The sequence below is a fragment of the Mobula hypostoma genome, chromosome 13 (assembly GCF_963921235.1).
Source record: "Mobula hypostoma chromosome 13, sMobHyp1.1, whole genome shotgun sequence".
Taxonomy (NCBI): domain Eukaryota; kingdom Metazoa; phylum Chordata; class Chondrichthyes; order Myliobatiformes; family Myliobatidae; genus Mobula; species Mobula hypostoma.
Window position 1 is genome coordinate 74,760,739 of NC_086109.1, and position 22,368 is coordinate 74,783,106.

The window sequence follows — 22,368 nt, forward strand, 5'->3', positions numbered from 1 at the left end:
TAAAAAGCTCCTTCATTCATCAAACCAGTAGAGGGAACTTCTCTCGAGCTGACTGATTTCATTATGAGCACAGCTTCCTGGTATCGGATTAATCATTTATTGTAAATGTATTAAAATTCCCAGGAAGGAATACAGTACTTATTTACTTATTACAGATCTACTCAAGGAAAGAGAGGTGGTCTGTATTAGGGAGTCTGCACTTAAAGTATAAAACCTGTAGCTCTCTTTTATTGCAATTAACTCGACCGCACAGCAAATGGAATTTATTACAGCTAATTTGACCTGAATCAATTTGAGAATCATGAACAGATCACAGCAAAACACCTCTAAAAATGTGAATGGGGCAATATGCATTGAGAGCTATCAAATAATATTGATCAGAGGATAAATGCAGCTTCTGTGACAGAGATTTTAAGCTTTGTTGGCAGGCAAATTATGGGTATGTTATGATAATGGCAAGGTGCACTGTGATCATCCATTTTCTTATACGCAACACAACGGTGCAGACTTGTTACATGACGGGGTGCAGACTCTGTTCCCCACCCCCACCGTGTGTCTACCACAGCTCCATCTGGCAAGATGCCTTGGGGGTGGGTGGAAATGTAACAGGCCATTCCAACTGAGCAGCTCAAATCTGGTTCAATTAGTCATCCGAGGCTCTGAATATTTTGCTATTACAAGTTGCTTATATTGCATCAAGTTCAGAGATTAGTAAATTTATTTCATTTCACTTTTCACTCCAAGCACATATATTGCATAATGTGGGGAAAATACTTTGACTGCTTTATTTAAATCAAAGTGAATCAGACATAACAAAATATTTCCAAGCAGGGCCATCATTTCCTCAGAAAAGTAAAATTAAGCAATAAATTTCCTCTGTAAATTAGAGAAGTACCAAATGCTCTTAAGATATCCAAAGTATGAATTTCTCAGCAACACACATAAAAGTTGCTGGTGAATGCAGCAGGCCAGGCAGCATCTCTAAGAAGAGGTACAGTCAATGTTTCGGGCCGAGACCCTTCGTCAGGACCAACTGAAAGAAGGGCTAGCAATAGACTTGAAAGTGGGAGGGGGAGGGGGAGATCCGAAATGATAGGAGAAGATAGGAGGGGGAGGGATGGAGCCAAGAGCTGGACAGTTGATTGGCAAAGGAGATATGAGAAGATCATGGGACAGGAGACCTAGGGAGAAAGAAAAGGGGGAGGGGGACTGTCCAGCTCTTGGCTCCATCCCTCCCCCTCCTGTCTTTTCCTATCATTTTGGATAGGCAGGAACTGGATACTGATAGTGGATGATCAGCCATGATCACAGTGAATGGCGGTGCTGGCTCAGAGGGCCGAATGGCCTACTCCTGCACCTATTGTCTATTGTCTATTAATTTCTCAGCTCTTGATCGAGAGATGAGCATTCATACTTACTATGGGGTCAATATTAGTGCCATTGCTTTGGTTTAAGATTATAAATTTTCAAGCTAGATTTCTAATGTTTAGAAAATGAGGATACTGCCAAAACTCCTGCAAGCCAACCAGATTGGTTTGGAGGTAGCTAATATGAATATTCTCAGGGTATCAAAGAAAGAAATAGATAAGAACTTGGAACATGGAACTACTTGACCAATTACAAACTCAGAAATCTTTCAAAAGAGTGCACAGGCAATCGGATATCGGATTTTCAAATTCAGTGAGTGGTGAATGAATGGGGCCATGCTGCACATGCCAGCCATCTCTGGTGCAGAGCTGAGGAATTGGATACAGGTTTCCACCAGCCTCTCCGCTCAGTATGTTTGTTCTTTGCCCTCAGTTTCAGTGGAGAGTCGATGAGGAAGTGGGAGGAGAGAGGTACTGCTGGTCCTTCAGTTCTTCTCTGCTGCCCTCTTGAGGCTGGGATGTCACACTGTTGATTCTCTGCCATTCCGTAAGCCATTATACGTCAACCAAATTTACCAGGGAAAAGACGGTTATTTGATCATCAATGATGAGCACATCACTGGTAGATCACAACCAAACTGCATGCTATGTTTTGGCCCGATATACTAACTATTTTAAAAAAATAGAGAATTTAATAGAATGAGGAGTCCTCAATGCAATGTTAGTTCTTAGAGGAATTCAAATGGTAAATAATGAAGGGACATTTCCGTTAAAATGTTCACCATTTAGATCTGAGATTTGTTTGCTTGGATACCCCGACTCAGCATATGTCTGGTGTAGAAGTATACTTCACAGTTATCAGTGTAGATTTGTCGCATGATACAGTAAACTTGTTGGTTCAGTTTGTTTGAGAACAGTTGTGAGTTAGAGTAAATTTGTAAGTTGGAGTATATAGGCTGTAGGCGTCTGAGTTATGACAATCGACAGTAGGCATCGGGGGGGGGGGATGCAGAACAGGGAACATAACAGCAGAATACAGGCCCTTCCAACCACGGTGCTGGGCAGACCTCTTAACCCACTCTCAGATCAGTCTATCGCTTCTCTCCTAAACAGCCCTCCACTTTCTACCATCCACATGCCAATCTAAGAGATTCCTAAGTGCTTCTAATGTACATGCCTCGACCACTACCCATGGCACCCACCACTCTATGTAAAAATAAAACTTACATCTGGCATCATCCCTATTCGTCCCTCCAATCTCCTTAAAATTCTGCCCCCCTTGATTAAGCAACTTCTGCCCTGGGAAAACGTCTCTGGCTATCCACTTGATTATCTCTTACCTCTGCTAATTTTCCTCAAAGAGCAATAAGGAGTTTTCTTGTCCAAATGTATAACCACAGCAAGAAGCATAGTCTGTTCAATGAAAGATTGAGTCTATAAATACATAACCATAATTTTCTATGTTCTATGACCAGTTACTGCCCAGATTGGCCTCTCACTCACTTAGTAATAAGTTACTTATTACTGTATTTTCTGGCTAAGAAAGATCTCCAGCCACACCTTACCCCTTAAGTGTCAGCAAGAGGACATAGCCACAGTCATCACGAGGAAGCACTGGAGATGGATTGGGCACGTGATGAGAAGAGAGGCCAACTCCATTATCATCAAGACAGCACTTTGTTGGACCCCTGCAGGGCAGAGAAAACACAGGAGACCAAAGACAACTTGGCACCGTACTGTAGAGACAGAGATGAGGACCCTGAACCGTACCTGGGACATGATAAAGAAAATGGCCAAGGACAGAGACAGATGGAGGACAGTCATTGCTACGCTAAATGCCAGTGGCGTAACAGGCAGTAAATAAGTGCCTTTCACTTATCCAAATCCCACTGGGGAGCCATGCTCAATGTGAGTGTAATCCTCAGGTAGAGACACAATGTATTCACTGACCACCAAAGGTAGCACCTACTGGATACATGGAAACTTGTCATGTACACCAGCTAGGAGCAAATTGTTCATTTTTACTAAGTGTTGTGGCACACATTGAACCTGAGACACTCGCACAGGATATAGAAACTCAGATATCATTAATCACAGCCTAACATTTTCATCCCTGATGCACAGAAGAAAACTTCAAACTACGACACTTGACATTTGCAAAGAAAAACACAATTGATTAATCAGCATTTGGGAGCTACAGCAACCTGACGTTCCAGAATTCCAGCAACTTAGCCTTCCCATTACAAAATGTTTCCATTCAAATACCTCATTTCAATAGCAAAAGCAGTAGACAAATGCCAGAATCCATTACTAAGGAGTTAATAGCAAAACATTTAGAAAATTATAATACTACCAAGCAGAGACAACACGGTTTGAAGAAAAGGAAATCATAACTGATAAATTTGCTAGACTTCTTTCAGGACATTATAAACAGGATGAATAAAGGGCTACCAGTAAGTACAGTGTATTTGGATTTCAAAATGATATTTGATAAGAGCCTGTATGAATGTTTATTGCAGAAGATAAGACGACGTTGGGATAGTCAGCGTGGCTTTGTGCAGGGAAGGTCATGCCTTATGAATCTGACTGAGTTTTTTTTAAAAGGAGGTTTGATTGACGATAAGTCAGTGAATGTTGTCTACATGAACTTTAGTGAGGCATTTGACAGGATCCCTCGTGGTCGACTGATCCAGAAGTTCAAGGCACGTGGGATTCAGTGTAACTTGGTAGATTAGATTTTAAATTGGCTTGGCCATGGAAAACATGAGGTCAGAGGTGGAGGTGTGTTACTCTGATTTGGGGTCTGTGAAGGGCGGTGCTCCAAAGGGTTCAGTGCTGAAACTCCTGTCGCTTGTGATACGCACACTTGATTTGAACCAAAATGTAGGTTGGCTGATTAGCAAGTTTGCAGAACATACAACAGCCGGCAAAGTTGTAGATAGTGAGGAAGGCTGTCAGTATTATTTCATGGACACTAACTTCCCCACCATTGAGGATGTCCTCAAAAAGTGATGTCTCAAGAAGGCAGCATCCATCACAAAGGACCCTCACCACCTAGGATTACTACCATCAAGGAAGAGGCACAGGAGCCTGAAGTAATAACATATTACACACACACACACACACACACACACACACAAATTTCATGGCATGTATCAATGATAATAAACATGATTCTGGTTCAAAGGATAAGGAAAATATAGATCAAGTGGAAATCATGAGTGGAGAAATGGGAGATGAAATATATTCTGGACAAGTGTGAGGAGTTGCATTTTCAGAGGGTAACAATGATATATACAGTAAATGATAGGAGCATTACAGTACAGAACAATCTTGTGGTGCATCCATAGTTCTCTGAAGGTGGCAACATAAGATAAGGTGATATAGAATGCCTAGGGTATGCTTTCCTTGATGGCTTGATTATAAATGTCACAAAGTGCAGCTGTGTAAAACTTTGGTGAGAGCACCTTTGGGGTATTTTGTGCAGTTCTTGTGCATTACAGAAAGAATATGGAGGCTTTGGAGAGGGTGCAGAAGAGGTTCATCAGGATTAGAGAGCATTAGCCATTAGTAGTTGAGCAAACTTAGATTGTTTCCTCTGCAGCGAAGGCTGAGGAACAACCTTACATCATCATCATCATGTGCCGGTCTTATCTATGACCATGACTGTTCTTGGCAAATTTTTCTACTGAAGTGCCTTGCTATTGCCTTCTTCTGGGCAGCATCTTTGTAAGGCCTTTCACAAGGTCCCGCATGGGAGATAGCTCAGGAAGGTTCAGTTGCTCGGCATTCACAATGAGGTAGTAAATTTGATTAGACATTGACTTTGTGGGAGAAGCCTAAGGGTGTTAGTAGATGGTCGCCTCTCTGACTAGTGGTGTGCTGCAGTGATCGGTGCTGGGTCCATTGTTGTTTGTCATCTATAATCAATGATCTGGATGATGATGTGGTTAACTGGATCAGTAAGTTTGTGAATGACACCAAGATTGGGGGTGTAGTGGACAGCGAGGAAGGCTTTCACGGCTTGCAGAACGATCTGCATCAGCTGGAAAAATAGGCTGAAAAATGACATGCAATTTAATGCAGACAAGTATTGCAGTTCGCTAAGACTAACCAGGATAGTTATTACACAGTGAACGGTAGGGCTCTGAGGAGTGTGGTAGAACAAAGGGATTGGGAAATTCAGGTTGGAGAAACACCACCTTATATTCTGTTTGGGTAGCCTCTAACCTGATGGCATGAACATGGATTTCTCAAACTCCAATAATGCCTCCCACACTCACCAATCCCCCCACCCCCCCACCTTAACCATCTCACATCCTCTTTTCCCTCTCTCACCTCATCTCCTATCCCACTCATCGCCTCCCTCTGGTACTCCTCCCTTTTTTTTTCTTCCATGGCCTTCTGTCTTTCACCAACCAACTTCCCAGCTCTTTACTTCATCCCTCCCACTCCAAGTTTCACCCATCACCTGGTATTTCTCTCCCCTCTCCCCCCTTTAAAATCTACCCCTCAGCTTTTTTCTCTCCAGTCCTGCCGAAGGGTTTCAGCCTGAAACGTCAACTGTCCTCTTTTCCATAGATGCTGCCTGGCCTGCTGAGTTCCTCCAGCATTTTGTGTGTGTTGCTAGGATAAATGGTCAGAATCCTTTTCCCAGGATGAAAGTGGCAAATATGAGAAGGGGTATAGCTTACAAATATATGAGGTAGTTATTTTTTGTTTTACACAGAGAGTGGTAAGTAATTGGAACATCCTGCCAGGGGAGCTGGTGATAACACAAACTACAGCAACAGTGTAGAGCGATTTTAGAGAACCACATGAACATAAAGAGAATGGAGGGATATGACTATGCGCAAGCAAATGGGATTCGTTTAATTTGGACTCATGGTCGTCACGTACATTATGGGCTGAGCGTTGCTCCTATGTTTTCCTATTTCATTTTCACTATTTAACTGGAATGGGACCGAAGTTTCACACAAACATGGACCTTTAAATCACAATACACAAAAAAGATTTTAAAAACCTATACATGCCAAATAATTAGGAATGCTCATGGAATGGTAGCCTTACTTGTTAGTAGGGAAGTGGTGTTAGGTAAATTGAAGGGATTGAAGGCAGATAAATCCCCAGGGCCAGATAGTCTGCATCCCGGAGTGCTTAAGGAAGTAGCCCAAGAAATAGTGGATGCATTAGTGATAATTTTTCAAAACTCGTTAGATTCTGGACTAGTTCCTGAGGATTGGAGAGTGGCTAATGTAACCCCACTTTTTAAAAAAGGAGGGAGAGAGAAACCGGGGAATTATAGACTGGTTAGCCTAACGTCGGTGGTGGGGAAACTGCTGGAGTCAGTTATCAAAGATGTGATAACAGCACATTTGGAAAGCGGTGAAATCATCGGACAAAGTCAGCATGGATTTGTGAAAGGAAAATCACGTCTGACGAATCTCATAGAATTTTTTGAGGATGTAACTCGTAGAGTGGATAGGGGAGAACCAGTGGATGTGGTATATTTGGATTTTCAAAAGGCTTTTGACAAGGTCCCACACAGGAGATTAGTGTGCAAACTTAAAGCACACAGTATTGGGGGTAAGGTATTGATGTGGATGGAGAATTGTTTAGCAGACAGGAAGCAAAGAGTGGGAATAAACTGGACCTTTTCAGAATGGCAGGTGGTGACTAGTGGGGTACCGCAAGGCTCAATGCTGGGACCCCAGTTGTTTACCATATATATTAATGACTTGGATGAGGGAATTAAATGCAGCATCTCCAAGTTTGCGGATGACACGAAGCTGGGTGGCAGTGTTAGCTGTGAGGAGGATGCTAAGAGGATGCAGAGTGACTTGGATAGGTTGGGTGAGTGGGCAAATTCATGGCAGATGCAATTTAATGTGGATAAATGTGAAGTTATCCACTTTGTTGGCAAAAATAGGAAAACAGATTATTATCTGAATGGTGGCCGATTAGGAAAAGGGGAGCTGCAACGAGACCTGGGTGTCATTATACACCAGTCATTGAAAGTGGGCATGCAGGTACAGCAGCCGGTGAAAAAGGCAAATGGTATGCTGGCATTTATAACGAAAGGATTCGAGCAGGGAGGTACTACTGCAGTTGTACAAGGCCTTGGTGAGACCACACCTGGAGTATTGTGTGCAGTTTTGGTCCCCTAATCTGAGGAAAGACATCCTTGCCATAGAGGGAGTACAAAGAAGGTTCACCAGATTGATTCCTGGGATGGCAGGACTTTCATATGAAGAAAGATTGGATGAACTGGGTTTGTACTCGTTGGAATTTAGAAGATTGAGGGGGGATCTGATTGAAACGTATAAAATCCTAAAGGGATTGGACAGGCTAGATGCAGGAAGATTGTTCCCGATGTTGGGGAAGTCCAGAACAAGGGGTCACAGTTTGAGGATAAAGGGGAAGCCTTTTAAGACCGAGATTAGGAAAAACTTCACACAGAGAGTGGTGAATCTGTGGAATTCTCTGCCACAGGAAACGGTTGAGGCCAGTTCATTGGCTATATTTAAGAGGGAGTTAGATATGGCCCTTGTGGCTACGGGGATCAGGGGGTATGGAGGGAAGGCTGGGGCGGGGTTCTGAGTTGGATGATCAGCCATGATCATAATAAATGGCAGTGCAGGCTCGAAGGGCCGAATGGCCTACTCCTGCACCTATTTTCTATGTTTCTATGTTAACTGCAAGGAATACAGAGAATAAGATATGGAAATTGACATGAGAGATGGATCTTGTATTACTACATACGGTTTAGAGTCTATATTTAAGGAAGGACATACTTGTATTGGTGGTAGTACACAGACGGTTCATGCCTCAGGTTATTCCTGAGATGAAAATATCGAAATATAAAGAGAGACTCAACAGGTTTGGCATAAGCATTTTAGTTTAGAGGAACAACATGTGATCTTCTTGAATCTTAAGATTCAAAAGGGAATTGACAGAATGTGTACTGAGAGTTTGTTTCCCCTGAGATGCTATAGTTTCAGAAGAAAGTGTTATTTATTTAAGGTGATGATGAGAGGGAATTACTTCTCTTAGAGGATTTGCAAACTCTAATTTTTTTGTGCAGAGTCATCAATATGTTAATTACAAAGATTGACGATGATTTGGTTTGTCAATTAAAATATTTTAAAACTTCTACAAATGTACCGTGGAGAGCATTCTGACTGGCTTCACACCACTCTGACATGGGGGGTGGGGGGGAAGGACTACTGCACAAAATTGAAGTAAGTTGCAAAAACTTGTAAAATTAGACAGCTTCATCATGGTTACAAGCCTCCATAGTATCCAAGGCACCTTCAAGGACCCCAACCCACCCAGAACATACCCTGTTTTCATTGTTATTGTCAAAGGCACATACTGCCTGAATGCATATACTCAACAATTCAGTAACAGCTTTGCCATCTGATTTCTAAAGGGCCTTTCAACTCATGAACACTTTTAAAAATTTAATTTCTGTTTTGTTTTGCACTACCTATTTTAACGTAACTATTATACATATATACATACATATACACACCCACACTGCAATTCAGTTTGATCTCTCTCTATTTATTTATCATGTATTGCACTGCATTGTTGCCATAAAGTTAACAAATTTCTCGACATGTCCCAGTGATATTAAGTGATTCTGATTCTGACTCTGACATATGTTTGAATTACGGAGGAGTCAATGGGCAAGAAAATGGTGCTGAGGTCATGACTGCATCAGCCATGACATTATTTAATGGTGCATCAAACCTGAGGAGCCAGTTGGCCTACTCCTGCTACTTGGGTTCTCATGGAGGTGCGCATCGAGCAAATTTTATCAGGACACGAGTGTGTATATTGGGAGATAATTGTGCAAGCAAAGAGAAAAAAATAAAATAGTTAAAATAGTAAAAACCAAAAGAAAATCCAGGACAAAAATAAATCATTCTGAAAGACTTATATCTATTAAGTGCTTTTCAAGGTTAAAGTAATCCAAAAGACTTTTCTTCAAATGGGATAGTTCTGAAGTGTGCTAAACATTGTAAGGAAAGTCATTGATAATTGATTTGTACTCAGGAAACTTGGCCAAGCAACTGTACGATCATGAATGGATAATCCATTTTAGTGATTTTCATTGAGGGATCGAAAGGAGCCAAGTCATAGGAAATGATTCCTCCCACTTCTGCTTTTGTTTCCCTCCCTACAAAATAATATATGACTGGTTTTACAGCCACCTGACAAAGTAGATGCGACTCCAATTCAGCAAACACATCTGAAAACTGGTAGACTGTATTCTTCATGAGTTCAAAATAAATTGAAAGATCGGCTAGGGAACAAAAATATTCAAAGCTGACTCTTCTCAAGCAATGGAACATTTTCAAGATTATTCAGTTTGGACCTCAAGCAGTCACTGCTTTTTGACAGAGTTGAGTCATGATTAACTCCACACCTGATCAATTTAAATAATTTAAGGCCTCTTAAAATATGGGACAAAGGAATTCCACGAATGTGTTGTGTGTCCAAATTCCCCAGCGTGAAATCACCTTTTTGCTACGGGGTCTAGAAACAAAACTTATTAGCAAAGCCAAAATGCAACAAGTATAGCAAATGTTTTGTGTATGACTTTAAATAATTTAATAACACATAAAAGTTCTTAAAAGTTTATATAGTATAGTGCCACATCATTAAAAAGAGTGACTGAATCAAAAAAGCTGAATGATTACAATAATTGCTATGCAAAATATTCTAACATTGTTAAGTATCTTTCCTGGCCAGTGGTTCTCTGCAGGAATATATAATGGATTTTAAAAATCTATGCATCTCTCAAGAAATGCAACTTGCAAATGAAGAAACAACCATTAGAGGAATGAGGGGAGGAAATGGTGAACAATTTCAGACTGCCGTGCTTCTGGTGATCAATACCTTTCATGGTCATTAACAAGGAATTTAAAGGGTTTTAATTTGCACTAATGTTCCAGGTCTTAAAAACATTAAGAGAACCATAGATACTGGAAATCAGAAAGAAGAAACAGAAAATGCTACAAATACTCAGGAAATCAGCAGCATCTGTGGAAAGAGTCTAGGATTCAGGTCAGAGACTCTCCTGTGGCATCTTCCATTTCTGTTTCAAAATTTTCGACCTCTCTGCACCTTACTTGTATGCCTTTCTTCATGTGCAAGAGGGTACAAGCTAGACATTCTCAACTATAGTTTGCCAAAGTGATGATAGAGTAGGCCACTCGATACAAATTCTTCGGTGTTTTAATTTTGGAGGACCTGTCCTAGACCCAGCATGCAAGTGCAATTATAAAGAAAGCATTGCAGCACTTCTGCTTCCTTAGGAGTTTTGAAGATCTGACACGACATCTAAAACTTTGACAAACATCTATAAATGTGGTGGAAAATATTTTGACTAGCTACATCACAGCCTGCTCTTGAAAGGAAAATTCTACAAGAAGTAGTGGATACAGACCAGCCCATCATGGGTAAAGTCACTATTAAGCACATCATTAAAAGGAGTGACTGAATCAAAACAGCGGAATGATTACAATAATTGCCATGCAAATTATTCTAACAATGTTAAGTACTTTTCTTGGCCAGTGGCTCTCCGCAGGATTAAAAAAAACTACGCATCTCTCAAGAAATGCAGCTTGCAAATCAATAAACAACCATTACAAGAATGAGGAAAGGAAATGGTGAATAATTTCAGACTGCATGAAATGGTGTAGCAGAAACGTAGTACCCATCATCAGGTACAACCACCACCCAAGACATCCTCTCTTCTCGCTGCTGCCACCAGGAAGAAGGTACAGGATACTCAGGACTCACAGCAGCAGGTTCAGGGACAGTTATTACCCTTCATCCATCAGGCTCTTGAACGAAAGGGGGTAACTTCACTCAACTTCACTTGCCCCATCATTGAAATGTTCCCACAACCCATGGACTCTTCTTTCAAGGGCTCTTCTTCTCATGTCTGGATATTTATTGCTTATTTATTTACTTATTATTTTCTTTCTGTATTTGTACACTTGTTGAACACCCAAGTTGGTGCAGTCTTTCATTGATTCTATTATGGATTTATTCACTATACCCACAAGAAAATGAATTTCAGTGTTATAATTGGTGACAGGCATGTACTTTAATAATAAAATTCACTTTGAACTTGTTCTCACACTCCAGTGCCAATATGAGGCAAAAAAAATTAAGTCACACCCACTGAAGTACTTTCACCGGCTACATTCTTTTAATAATTCGATATGCTCAAGGTGAACCCATTCAATAGTTAAAGAACAATCTGCATATAATGTGAGGACATTGAAGTTTCTGGCCATTCTTTACCAAGAAAGACTCATTCCTTCATGAATTGACAAAATGGAATATTTGGACGAGTTCCGTATTATGCTTGAATAAGGTGTGTAGAAAATGTTTTAGAAATTGGTGGTCATTTTCGACAGTTAAACCCACTAAATATCAGTATTCAGACATGTCCCTGCAATTAGGAGCACCACAGCCTGGAGCAGCTTGTAAAAAGTAACAACCTTTCGTTGATTCATGCTGTATGTTTTTGGGTTTGAAACACAGTTTTGAATGGCCATTGCTGCCATGTCCAGCTGGTTGGAATTAAAAACTGTATTGTGGTGTTTGGCTGAAGATCACTCAGTTCTGTTGAAACGCTAATGAATTGAATTGCTTCCATTGTTGAAAAGCTGAAATGAATTTGCTGTTGTTTTGTCTGGTTTGCGCAGTTGGAAAACAACACAAGTCCAGCTGGAAGCAGTGACCCTGAAGCCAAGACTAAGTGAGAAATTAAGCAAACATGCACTGTTGAAGGTCAGTTTGTTGAAGGACATGAAAATAATTACATAGCCTTAGAACGGGCTGTGACTTCATACAAGTTGAAGACAGCATGTCTAATGCACATGCAGCACACTCTTACTAGCAGAGCATGTGACTGATATCTCATTGGTACGCATTAGAATGCAGGCTGATTTAACTAAGTTATATACAAATGACCCAGCTGGTGGTGTAGTGGCATCAGTGCCAAACTTTGGGACTTTGTCCCCAGTTTGAATCCAGCCAGCTCCCCTGCACACTTTCCATCCGTGCTGGGTTACGAGCTGGTGATCTCTTTGGAAACTCACCCAGCAGAAGGCAATGGCAAACCAGTGCTGTAACTTGCTTCATACACGGATCCCCACTATGACAGAGAGGCGTGAAGGGAAATCGTCCGCTAACCGGAGAAACTCCAGATGTGACGTTCCTATGCAAGATAACAGGTGCTGAAGGATAAACACACATCAAACAACAAGGAAGAACAGCTTCGAAGAAAGATGGAACTGCTTTGGAGAGACAAGGAACAGCTTTGAAGAGATTTGGAGTAGCTTAAGTTGTCGGAAGAAATTGCAGCCAAGATGGCCAGAGTTAAAGTGCTAGGGCTTCAAGTGCTGTGACAGCTAAATGTGCCCCAGCAGAGCAGATCTCTGGTAAGAGTTCCTCTGTTGACATGGAACAAAGAAAATCCAGCATACTCAATGTGAATGTGCATACATTTGAGGGCAAATGTCTATGAACCACGAGTTTGAACCCCAAGAGGTAGTTCAGGGTGTTTCCTCTCAGCCTGTACCAAGGAGGCAGTTTGAACCTCCAAAAGCACAAGGTGCTTCTGAGGACATTGATTTACAGTGTGATGACACTTGTGTTTCAGATGATAAAAGTCTAAATGCCGTGCTGGAGGCCGTAAAGACGCCAAAGGAAATAACAAGCATAGTGATGCAACAACAGCACATTGCACCTCTGCCTAAAAGATGCAGTCTTTTCAAATTGTGCAAGAACATTGGTAATATATCATACTTCTACAATAGGTATGTAGTTAACCAGATTGAATATTCATTAAAAAAGTTAAAAGGTATATATGATTTTGCTTAGAGCCTGAACCAGAGTTGATTCAAATTGGATTATCCGTTCTTCCCACTTTGATACTTGACATTTGCACGACATTTGGCTGAAATAACAAGTCCATTTATTTGCATTCATTTTCAGGATGTTGATATTACAGGCCGGAGTCACATTTATTTCCTATCCCATTGCCCTTGTACTAGCAGATTTTCTGAGGCATTTCAGAGGGTAGTTAAAAGTTAACCGCATTGTTGTGGGTCTGCAGTCACATATAGACCATGTCTTACTTTTCTGAAGCGCTCTACTGAGCCAGATTGCTAAAGACAATCTGTAGTTTTAAAAAAATATCACTAACTTATTTTCTTATAGTTCATATTACTAAATTAATTGAATTTAAATCCACTCCCACCTACCTTTGTAGGTTTTGAACCCATAACCCGATCATTGAAAAAGTTTTCCTCTTGATAGCTCAAACAAATCATATTTAATGCATTAATTTTATAAACCTCATTTCTGAATTTTAAACCTTAATGTCAGTACTGCAATAACTATTCTAACATAATAACATTAGTTCTGATTGCACTTTAATATCTTTGAGCAAGGAGACTGAGGAAAAACTCCCAGATGTAGAAGCAATACAGGTGATTTTCTTGTTAATGTCAACATTCAAACATGGCTGTTAACAAATATTATATTAACAAACTTATTTGCAAAAGCCAGAGGCATCCGCAAAGCAATTCAATTCATTACAGTTCAAGTACTTACTATTTCAGTAGCAAGATAATATAGATATGAAAACAGCATTCACTGCAATACATCATGATAAAAATCACCAGACCTGTACCATCTATCAAAAACATTATTAGTCTTAACCAGGTACAGTGCTACAATCCATCAAACCTGTACATTAAAGCATCTACATGGAGGCAATAAGATATATATTTGAATGATAAAGCACTCTACCTGCAGGCTTCACACGAACCCTTAGGATACACATACTGTATGCAAAATATCAGTAGCACCTTACTCTGAAAGGCAATGGCCTTTACTAGAGAATTCTACAAACCATAAACAAATGAAAAGGTTGCTATGAAACAGCAAGGAGTGTTCCCTTAAGTCACTTTACAGCTTACTGAAGTGAACTAGCAAGGTAGCCAAAGCTGCGTAATGTATCAGGACCTGATGGGGAACTAGGAAGAGTTGAATGTCAATTACAACACGGAACAGTAATCTTTACATAAGAAAATATATGGTTCCTTTTATCTCTTGCCACAGCATGTTGAGCAGTTGAAAGCAGCCTATTTGAGCCATAATAGGCCTCAGTCACATTGGGCTCCGTTTTCCAGAGATAAAAGCCTTTATGAGTCGTTACAGCTTCCAACACTTGCATAGCATTCTTGTCCACACACTAATGTTTATTGAAGGCAAATGCTTATCAGGGCAATGGACAGAAACATACAGTCATAACCATTGTCTATTTATATAAGTCAACAGAAGATTTACTCACCTACTAATTTATCCCTGCAGAACTTCATAGCATCAGGTTACCTTAGATTTGGGCCCAGAAGATGGTCTAGGAGAAAGAAAAGGAAAGCAGTTAGTGTCAGCAAGTCACAATAACATTAAATAACACTGATAACACACATCTCCTAAGTGGAATCTAATAATAACCAATTGTATCATCAGCTTTATTTCAACTTTCACAAAGAGACATACAAGAATATCTCAAAGTAAGATAAAACCAGTCAAATTATTCAATCTTGATACTTAGTGGAAATGCAAGGCAATTATATTCAGATCCCTGGCTTTCTATAAATTTAACCGGATGCATTTTCTGGTAAAATCATGAGCTCATTCTAGGCCAATAGAGAAGAACACTTTAAAATTCAAAAAAAAAACAAGGTTCATTTTTACCTTGGTGAGTTATGAAATTTCATTTCATGATGAAAATTTCATGTCTTATTTCAAGATTTTTAGGAAATAAATAGATGGGTTATTTTTCAAAACTTATACCAGTCTCAAACATATCCACATTTTCAAAATTATAGTGAAGGAAAGTACACCTAATCAACTAGGCCAAATGTATGCAGAAACTGCTCAATCATATTTTACAGCTAATGTGAAGAATTCCAGCAAAAGACAATGGCTGATTTAAGTTCTAAAGTAAAAGTACATATATTCCACTATATACAACCCTGAGATGTATATGGTAGCACCTTACTTTGAAAGGCAATGGTCTGGTGGGCATACACAGTAAATCCAAGAAACACAATAGAATCATTGAAAGACCACACCAGCAGAATGGACAAATAACCAGTGCGCAAAAGACAACAAACTGTGCAAATACAAAAGAGAAATAGTAATAATAATAATAAATAAGCAAGCAATAAATGTCGAGAACACGGGATGAAGAGTCTTTAGGAGTTCATAGGTTGTGGGAATAGCTCAGTGATGGGGCATGAAGTTAGCCCCTCTGGTTCAAGAGCCTGATAGTTGAGGGGTAATTACTGTCCCTGAACTTGGTGGTGTCGATCTTGATGCCCCTTGTACCTTCTTTCTGATGGCAGCAGCAAGACAGCATGGCCTGGGTGGTTGGGTCCTCGATGATGGTTGCTGCTTTCCTGCGACAGCACTCTGTGCAGATATGCTCAGTGGTGGGGAGGGCTTTATTCCTGATGGACTGTGCTGTAACCATTACTTTTTCTAGCAGTTACCAATCAAGAGCATTGGTGTTTCAATACCGAGCATGATGCAGCCAGTCAATATACTCTCTATCATTTTGAAGTTTGTCAAAATTTTTGATGTCATGCCAAATCTTTGCAAACTCCTAAGTACATAGAGGTGCTGCTGCGCTTTCTTCATAATTACACTTAGGTGCTGGGCTCAGGACAGATCCTCCAAAATGATAACACCGAGGAATTTAAAGTTGCTGACCCTCTCCATCTCTGATGCTCTGATGAGGACTGGCTTGTTTGTGGACCTACAATTTCCTCCTCCTGAAGTCAATAATCAGCTCCTTGGGTGAGCCAACATTGTGTGAGAGGTTGTTGCTGTGGCACTACTTAGTCATATCTTCAATCTCTGTCCTAAATGCTGATTAGTCTCTGTCTTTGATTCAGCCGATGATAGTGGTGTCATCATCAAACTTAATATGGCTTCGGAGCTGTGCTTAGCCTCACAGTCATAAGTATAAAGCAAGCAGAGCAAGTGGCTAAGCACACAGCCTTGTGGTACGCCTGTGCTGATGAAGATTGTGGGGATCTTGTTGCCAATCCGGACTGACAAGAACATCAAATGAACAGAAGGTCACAAAGTCTGACAGGGCATAAGCTAGAAGAATAAAATCTATTCACCGATGCAGTCTAAGACAGAAATTTGTGAATAACTGCTGGAATTAAAAATAAAGCATTTTTTTTACTCCAGAGCAAAGGAGGAGGAAAATTATTGGTTTAGTGGCAAATTAACCTCAAAGATACATAAAACCAACATAGAGGCTGTTTACAAGAGGAGCCAGAGTCGCCTCTACTTCCTGAAGAGGCTGAGGTCCTTTGGTGTATGCAGGCCTCTCCTTCTCCTGTTCTATCAGTCTGATGTCGCCAGTACAATCTTCTATACGGTGGTGTGCTGGGGCAATGGCATCAACACGGGTGATGCCAACAGGCTCAATAAACTGGTTAACAAGGAGTCAAACTGGACACACTGGAGGCTGTCATAGAACAAAGGACCCTCCAGAAAATCCTGGCAATTCTGGACAATGTTTCTCACCCTCTGCATGCCACCTTGGCTGATCAGAGGAGCACTCTCAGTAATAGACTAAGACAACTGTACTGCTCCAAAGAGTGATATACAAGGCCATTCTTACCCTCGGCCATTAAGCTCTATAATGAGTCAACCTATAGACAGGGAACACCATAAGACCATGCGACATAGAAGCAGAATTAGGCCATCTGGCCCATCGAGTCTGCTTCGCCATTCAATCATGGCTGATCCATCTTCTATCTCCTCCTCAACCCCAATTCCTAGCCTTGTCCCCGTAACTTTTGATGCCATGCCCAATCAAGAACCTATCAATCTGTGTCTTAAATACACCCAATGACCTGGCTTCCATAGCTGCATGTGGCAACAAATTCCATAAATTCACCACCCTTTGGCTAAAGAAATTTCTCCACATCGCTGTTTAGAAAGGACACCCTTCTATCCTGAGGCTGTGCCCTCTTGTCTTAGGCTCTTCCACCATAGCAAACACCCTTTCCACATCTATTCTCTCAGCCTTTCAACATTTGAAGAGTTTGAAGAGATCCCCCCCCCATCCTTCTGAATGCCAGTGAGTACAGACGCAGAGCCATCATATGTTCCTTGTATGATAACCCTTTCATTCCTGGAGTCATCCTTGTGAACCTCCTCTGGACCCTCTCCAATGCCAGCACATCTTTTCTAAAATGAGGGGCCCAAAACTGTTCACAATACTCAAGGTGAAGCCTCATCGGTGCTTTGTAAAGCCTCAGCATCACATCCTTGTTCTGGTTTCCTAGACCTCTTAAAATGAATGCTAACATGGCATTTGCCTTCCTCACCACCAACTCAACCTGCAAGTTAACCTTTAGGGTGTTCTGCACAAGGACTCCCAAGTCCCTCTGCATCTCAGATTCCTGTATTTTCTTCCTGTTTAGAAAATGGTCCACGCATTTATTTCTTGTACCAAAATACATGGCCATGCATTTTCCAACATTGTGATGACTCCGTACTGTTAGACTGTTATTAACCTCCGTTTACCAGAGCTCTGTTTACCACACCTTGCTATCATGGACACCCTGGGCAATACTATGCAATATTACCATCACTTCTTAAGTGGACACTGTGAATGTGTAGCCATTACTTATAATATTATGATGGTTCTTGCACTACCATCTTATCAGTGTGAACAAGGAAATACTGTAAATTTTGTAATCTTTGACTTGTGAATTGTGTACATCTTATTTTTAAAGTAACTTTTTAAAAATTCTTTCTTACCTCTCTTCTATTTGTATGCCTGTGCACTTGCGTTACTGTGATACTGTAATTTCATTTGGGATTAATAAAAGTATCTATCTTTCTAAAAACCATTGCAACACCTGGACTGTCAAAAATGAACTAAACGTGTTTCATTTTCTTATTAGCAGCAAAACCTACTCTTATAATTTTTTTGCAATGGTAATTAAAGAGATTTACACACCAGAAACACACCTCGCTAGTGTAGATGAGCAGGCAGCTTTTGTAACCAGTATTCTGATTAACCAACAGCTTGTTTGGGTTTGTGTGGCCTTTAAAAAAAAGTTAGGTCATAAGTTGTAATGAACAATTAAGGATGCTTTCTATATTTTCAATCATATAAAGTGATTAAGTACCACGGAAGTGAGCTATAAAGACAGTAAGGCTCTTTTGGTTCACCATCTACTTTTCTGGTGGCTGTTTGTTATGATGATAATGTAATTGCAGACTAATCATTGAAATTAATATTTATCAATTATCCTGCTGCAGATCTAAATATATTTGAGATACATCGCAATAGTGAAGAAATTCAGAAGTTAAAGTCAGTTGTTCTTCCCAAACACTGTACACTCATTACACACTAAATCTCAGTTACTCATTTACGGTGTTCCAAAATATTATCTAAAAGCTCTGTTTTAATTCATAATCTGGTTTACAGTTTAAGGTGATTGGTGAAAAAAAATAGAAAAGCAAGGAAAACATTTTTTTTTAAATTGGTTAACATTTGATGTGTTGTTCAACAAGCTGACATAGCCAAGTCAACCATGGCTGTTAAAAAGGAACTGGATATGTACTCTGAAGGAAAATAAATGTGACATAAGAGAATGACAAGAAGCAACAATAAGTGTCAGAAAATGGGCAAGATGCAGGAGGCCTGATAGCCTTCATCGGTATTGTTACTGTTCTATAAACATGAGTCTGCAGATGCTGGAAATCCAAAGCAACACACACACACACAATATGCTGGAGGAACTCAGCAGATCAGGCAGTATCAGTGGAAAGGAATAAACAGTCAACATTTCAGGGACAGACCCTTCATCAGGACTGAAAAGGAAGGGGGAAAGACGCCAGAATGAAAAGGTGGGCAGAAGGAAAGGAAGATAGCTCAATAGTGATAGGTGAAGCCAGATGGGTTGGAAAAATAAAGGGCTTAAGAAGGAACCCAACAGGAGAGGAGAGTGGACTATAGGAGAAAGGGAAGGAGGGGGGACCCAGGGGAAGGTGATAGGCACGTGAGGTGAGGTAAGACATCAGAGATTCTTTCCTCACACAGATACCATCACCCAGTTCATCAGCAGCTGTCTATACTTAGACAATGTTTTTAACGTAGATGAAAATTACATGGAAACTACCAACTCTGTACTATTAATTAAAAGAACAACAACAAGATAAATAGGAGGAATTAAAAGGTCTTGACTAATGCAGGGTCTGAAAGAATCAGAAGAAAGTGCAGTTTTGAGACTTGGGGAGAAAATGCCGGGTCATTAGGTGTAGGTAGTGGAAGATACATTGCTGAGGAAAGGAGAAAGAGACTGACTATGCAGCCATACAAATAACTGGAGAGTTAAGGGGAAGTGTTTCCCTGGTGTTGGGACTGTTACGGAAAAGAGAGCAGGAAGTGATTCAAGATGTCAATTGGGATCCAGAATTTAATATGACTGATGACTTGCTAACAGCGCATTATATACTTATAATGTAGAGCACATTTACCCCAATGTCCAGATTCCAAAATGCATTCTGTATTCATTTGACAGCAAGATCAGTACAGTGCTACATTACGCAGACCCCAATTCAAATTGTGCAGTTTCCCAGTTGTATTTATGTATAATATATATCAATCATTGTGATAGAACGGTTACCTCTATATGTGATGCAAGCACACATCTTTATTGTCCAGTATATGTTACTATGTTAGAGCAGTTCAAGTTATGCCAAACTCCATCTGAAAATGCCTTATAGTTTCCTTTCTGAGTATTTTGGTTGAAAAAAAAGCCTCCATCTCAAAATCTCCAAACTCAAAAGCAGGAATACAGTGCATTTTACTACTGATAATAATGTTAAGCACCAACCACACTACTGTCAACAAGGCCATTTTGAGATATTCCTTACAAACAAAGGAATTTTAATTTTCAATGAGAATTGCTTAGATTAACCTGTAATAGAAAATAACTCATAAAACGAAACTACTTTCCTCTTCTATAAACCACAAAGAGTGCAAAACACAACATGTTGCAGGATAATTCATCAGCAGACAATACAACAATGTGAAATGTATTTGATATCCTTACAGAGCAAGTACATTTCTGGAGTAATAAACTGCTCACCTGTCTCAGCAATTAAAATATTGAGTATGTGCAAACTACTCCAATGTAGCCATTAAAACATTCTTATACAGACACAAGTACCTATTAACTCCAATTAAGACAATGAGCCAGATTGTGAAAATAAGGGACATTAAAATCACTAATGAGCAAAATCAAACTATATTTTGAAGTCAATTGTCTCTTAAATGGAGCAATGTTTTACTCTTGATCGTTGATTGAGCTCAATTTCCTCTGGGTGATTCTAAATATACTTTTACCTTAATATGACTATTTAAGTTGTAAGTTAAGAGGTGGTTTTAGATGACCCATTTCCAACAGCCACTGCACCACCACATCAGAATATTACAAAGACACTCAAAATCGGTAATTGTTCATTCCACTAAAGCCCATAGCGGTATCAGAATCATAGGATTGACCTGGTTTTCAGTACATTTTCCTATAACAGTGACATTTAGACCTAGTTCTTTGAAGTGCACCAACATGAACATCCATTGCTAAGCCAGCAAAACAAATGCTTTCCTTTGAAGGGGAAGTTATTTTGTTAGCTGCAATTGATTTTTTTTTTGGATGCAAGATTCATTTAATATTTATATTTCTGTATACAATACAGTACATTAGTGGGCAAGCTGCCCTAGGAGTGATCAACACTGGGTCCTGAACCATGCAGTAAGATTCATTCAGTGTTGGTGAGGTACGAGCTTGTAATGAGCCCCACAAGACAGACAGCGTTGAGCCTCGCTCCCATGAAGCCAGAACCAGACGACAGAAGTGCTGTCCTCCTCACACATACAGCCCACGAGCCTCTTGTTGGTGATTGATGGAACAATGTGAGGATCACTCTTTGTCCCAGCATACCCCTTTGGTTCAATACGTTGTATGGATCCTTCCCGGTTTTCATAGCCTGAATAATTATCTTTTCCAGTCCTGTTGCCTGTTCCTCATCAGTAGGAATGCTGCCCAGTGCCAGCCGCCGACTGGGGACGCGGCCCATGCCCAGGGCAGAGCCGGTAGCTCAAGTCACCACCAGCCCCAAGTCCCGCCACCCACCAAGCAAACCCAACACGGATGCTGCTCGTGCCGCCATCTTCCCCTCCGCTACAATTGAACTTTAACTCGTGTTAGACACATAGACAACTTAAGACTAAACTGTGATTCATTCAGGATGCAACAATAGCCAGAATGAAACAAAACGGAAGTGAAAAATTAAAGTCATGCTCCTAAAAGGGATTTGAAATGAGTCTACTCACACCTGGCTGGTCACATTCATTCAGACTCCACACCCCTCCACAACATCTACAGTGGGAAAGGTTACTGCATATACAACCATAAAATATACGAGCAGAATTAGGCCAATTGACCCATAGAGTCTACTCCACCATTTCATCATGGCTGATCCATTTCCCCCTTGGCTCCAATCTCCTGCTTTCTCCTTGTATCCCTTCATGCCCTGACTAAGCAAGAAATCCATCAGCCTAGTCCTTAAACATACCCAATGACAGCCTCCTGTGGCAACAAATTCCACAGATTCACCACTCCCTGGCTAAAGAAATTCCTCCTCATCTCCGTTCTAAATGGACGTCCCTCTATGAAGAGGCTGTGTCCTCTGGTTACTGCATATAGGTCCACAGCAGCTGCAGTGAGAAAGGTTACTGCACGTTTCTCGCACCAGGATACTGACCACTTCTCTGACCTTAGGTCTGGCCAATGGATTAACTCAGAAAATCTGCCATAAAAATGGGGCAATAATTTGAAATTAAAATGGGAAAATC

The 22,368-nt window shown here is 40.5% G+C and overlaps 1 protein-coding gene across 3 annotated transcripts in view; it reads right to left on the reverse strand.

The window, feature by feature from the left end:
- The window catches only part of atp8b4 (ATPase phospholipid transporting 8B4), a 314,904-nt gene that overhangs the window by 181,408 nt on the left and 111,128 nt on the right, over positions 1-22,368 (reverse strand). For all 3 annotated transcript variants that reach the window (XM_063065952.1, XM_063065951.1, XM_063065953.1), the window contains exon 3: positions 14,755-14,820. In XM_063065952.1, coding sequence (XP_062922022.1) covers positions 14,755-14,782 — 28 coding nt within the window. In that variant the 5' untranslated portion in view covers positions 14,783-14,820. The remainder of the gene's footprint in view (positions 1-14,754; positions 14,821-22,368) is intronic.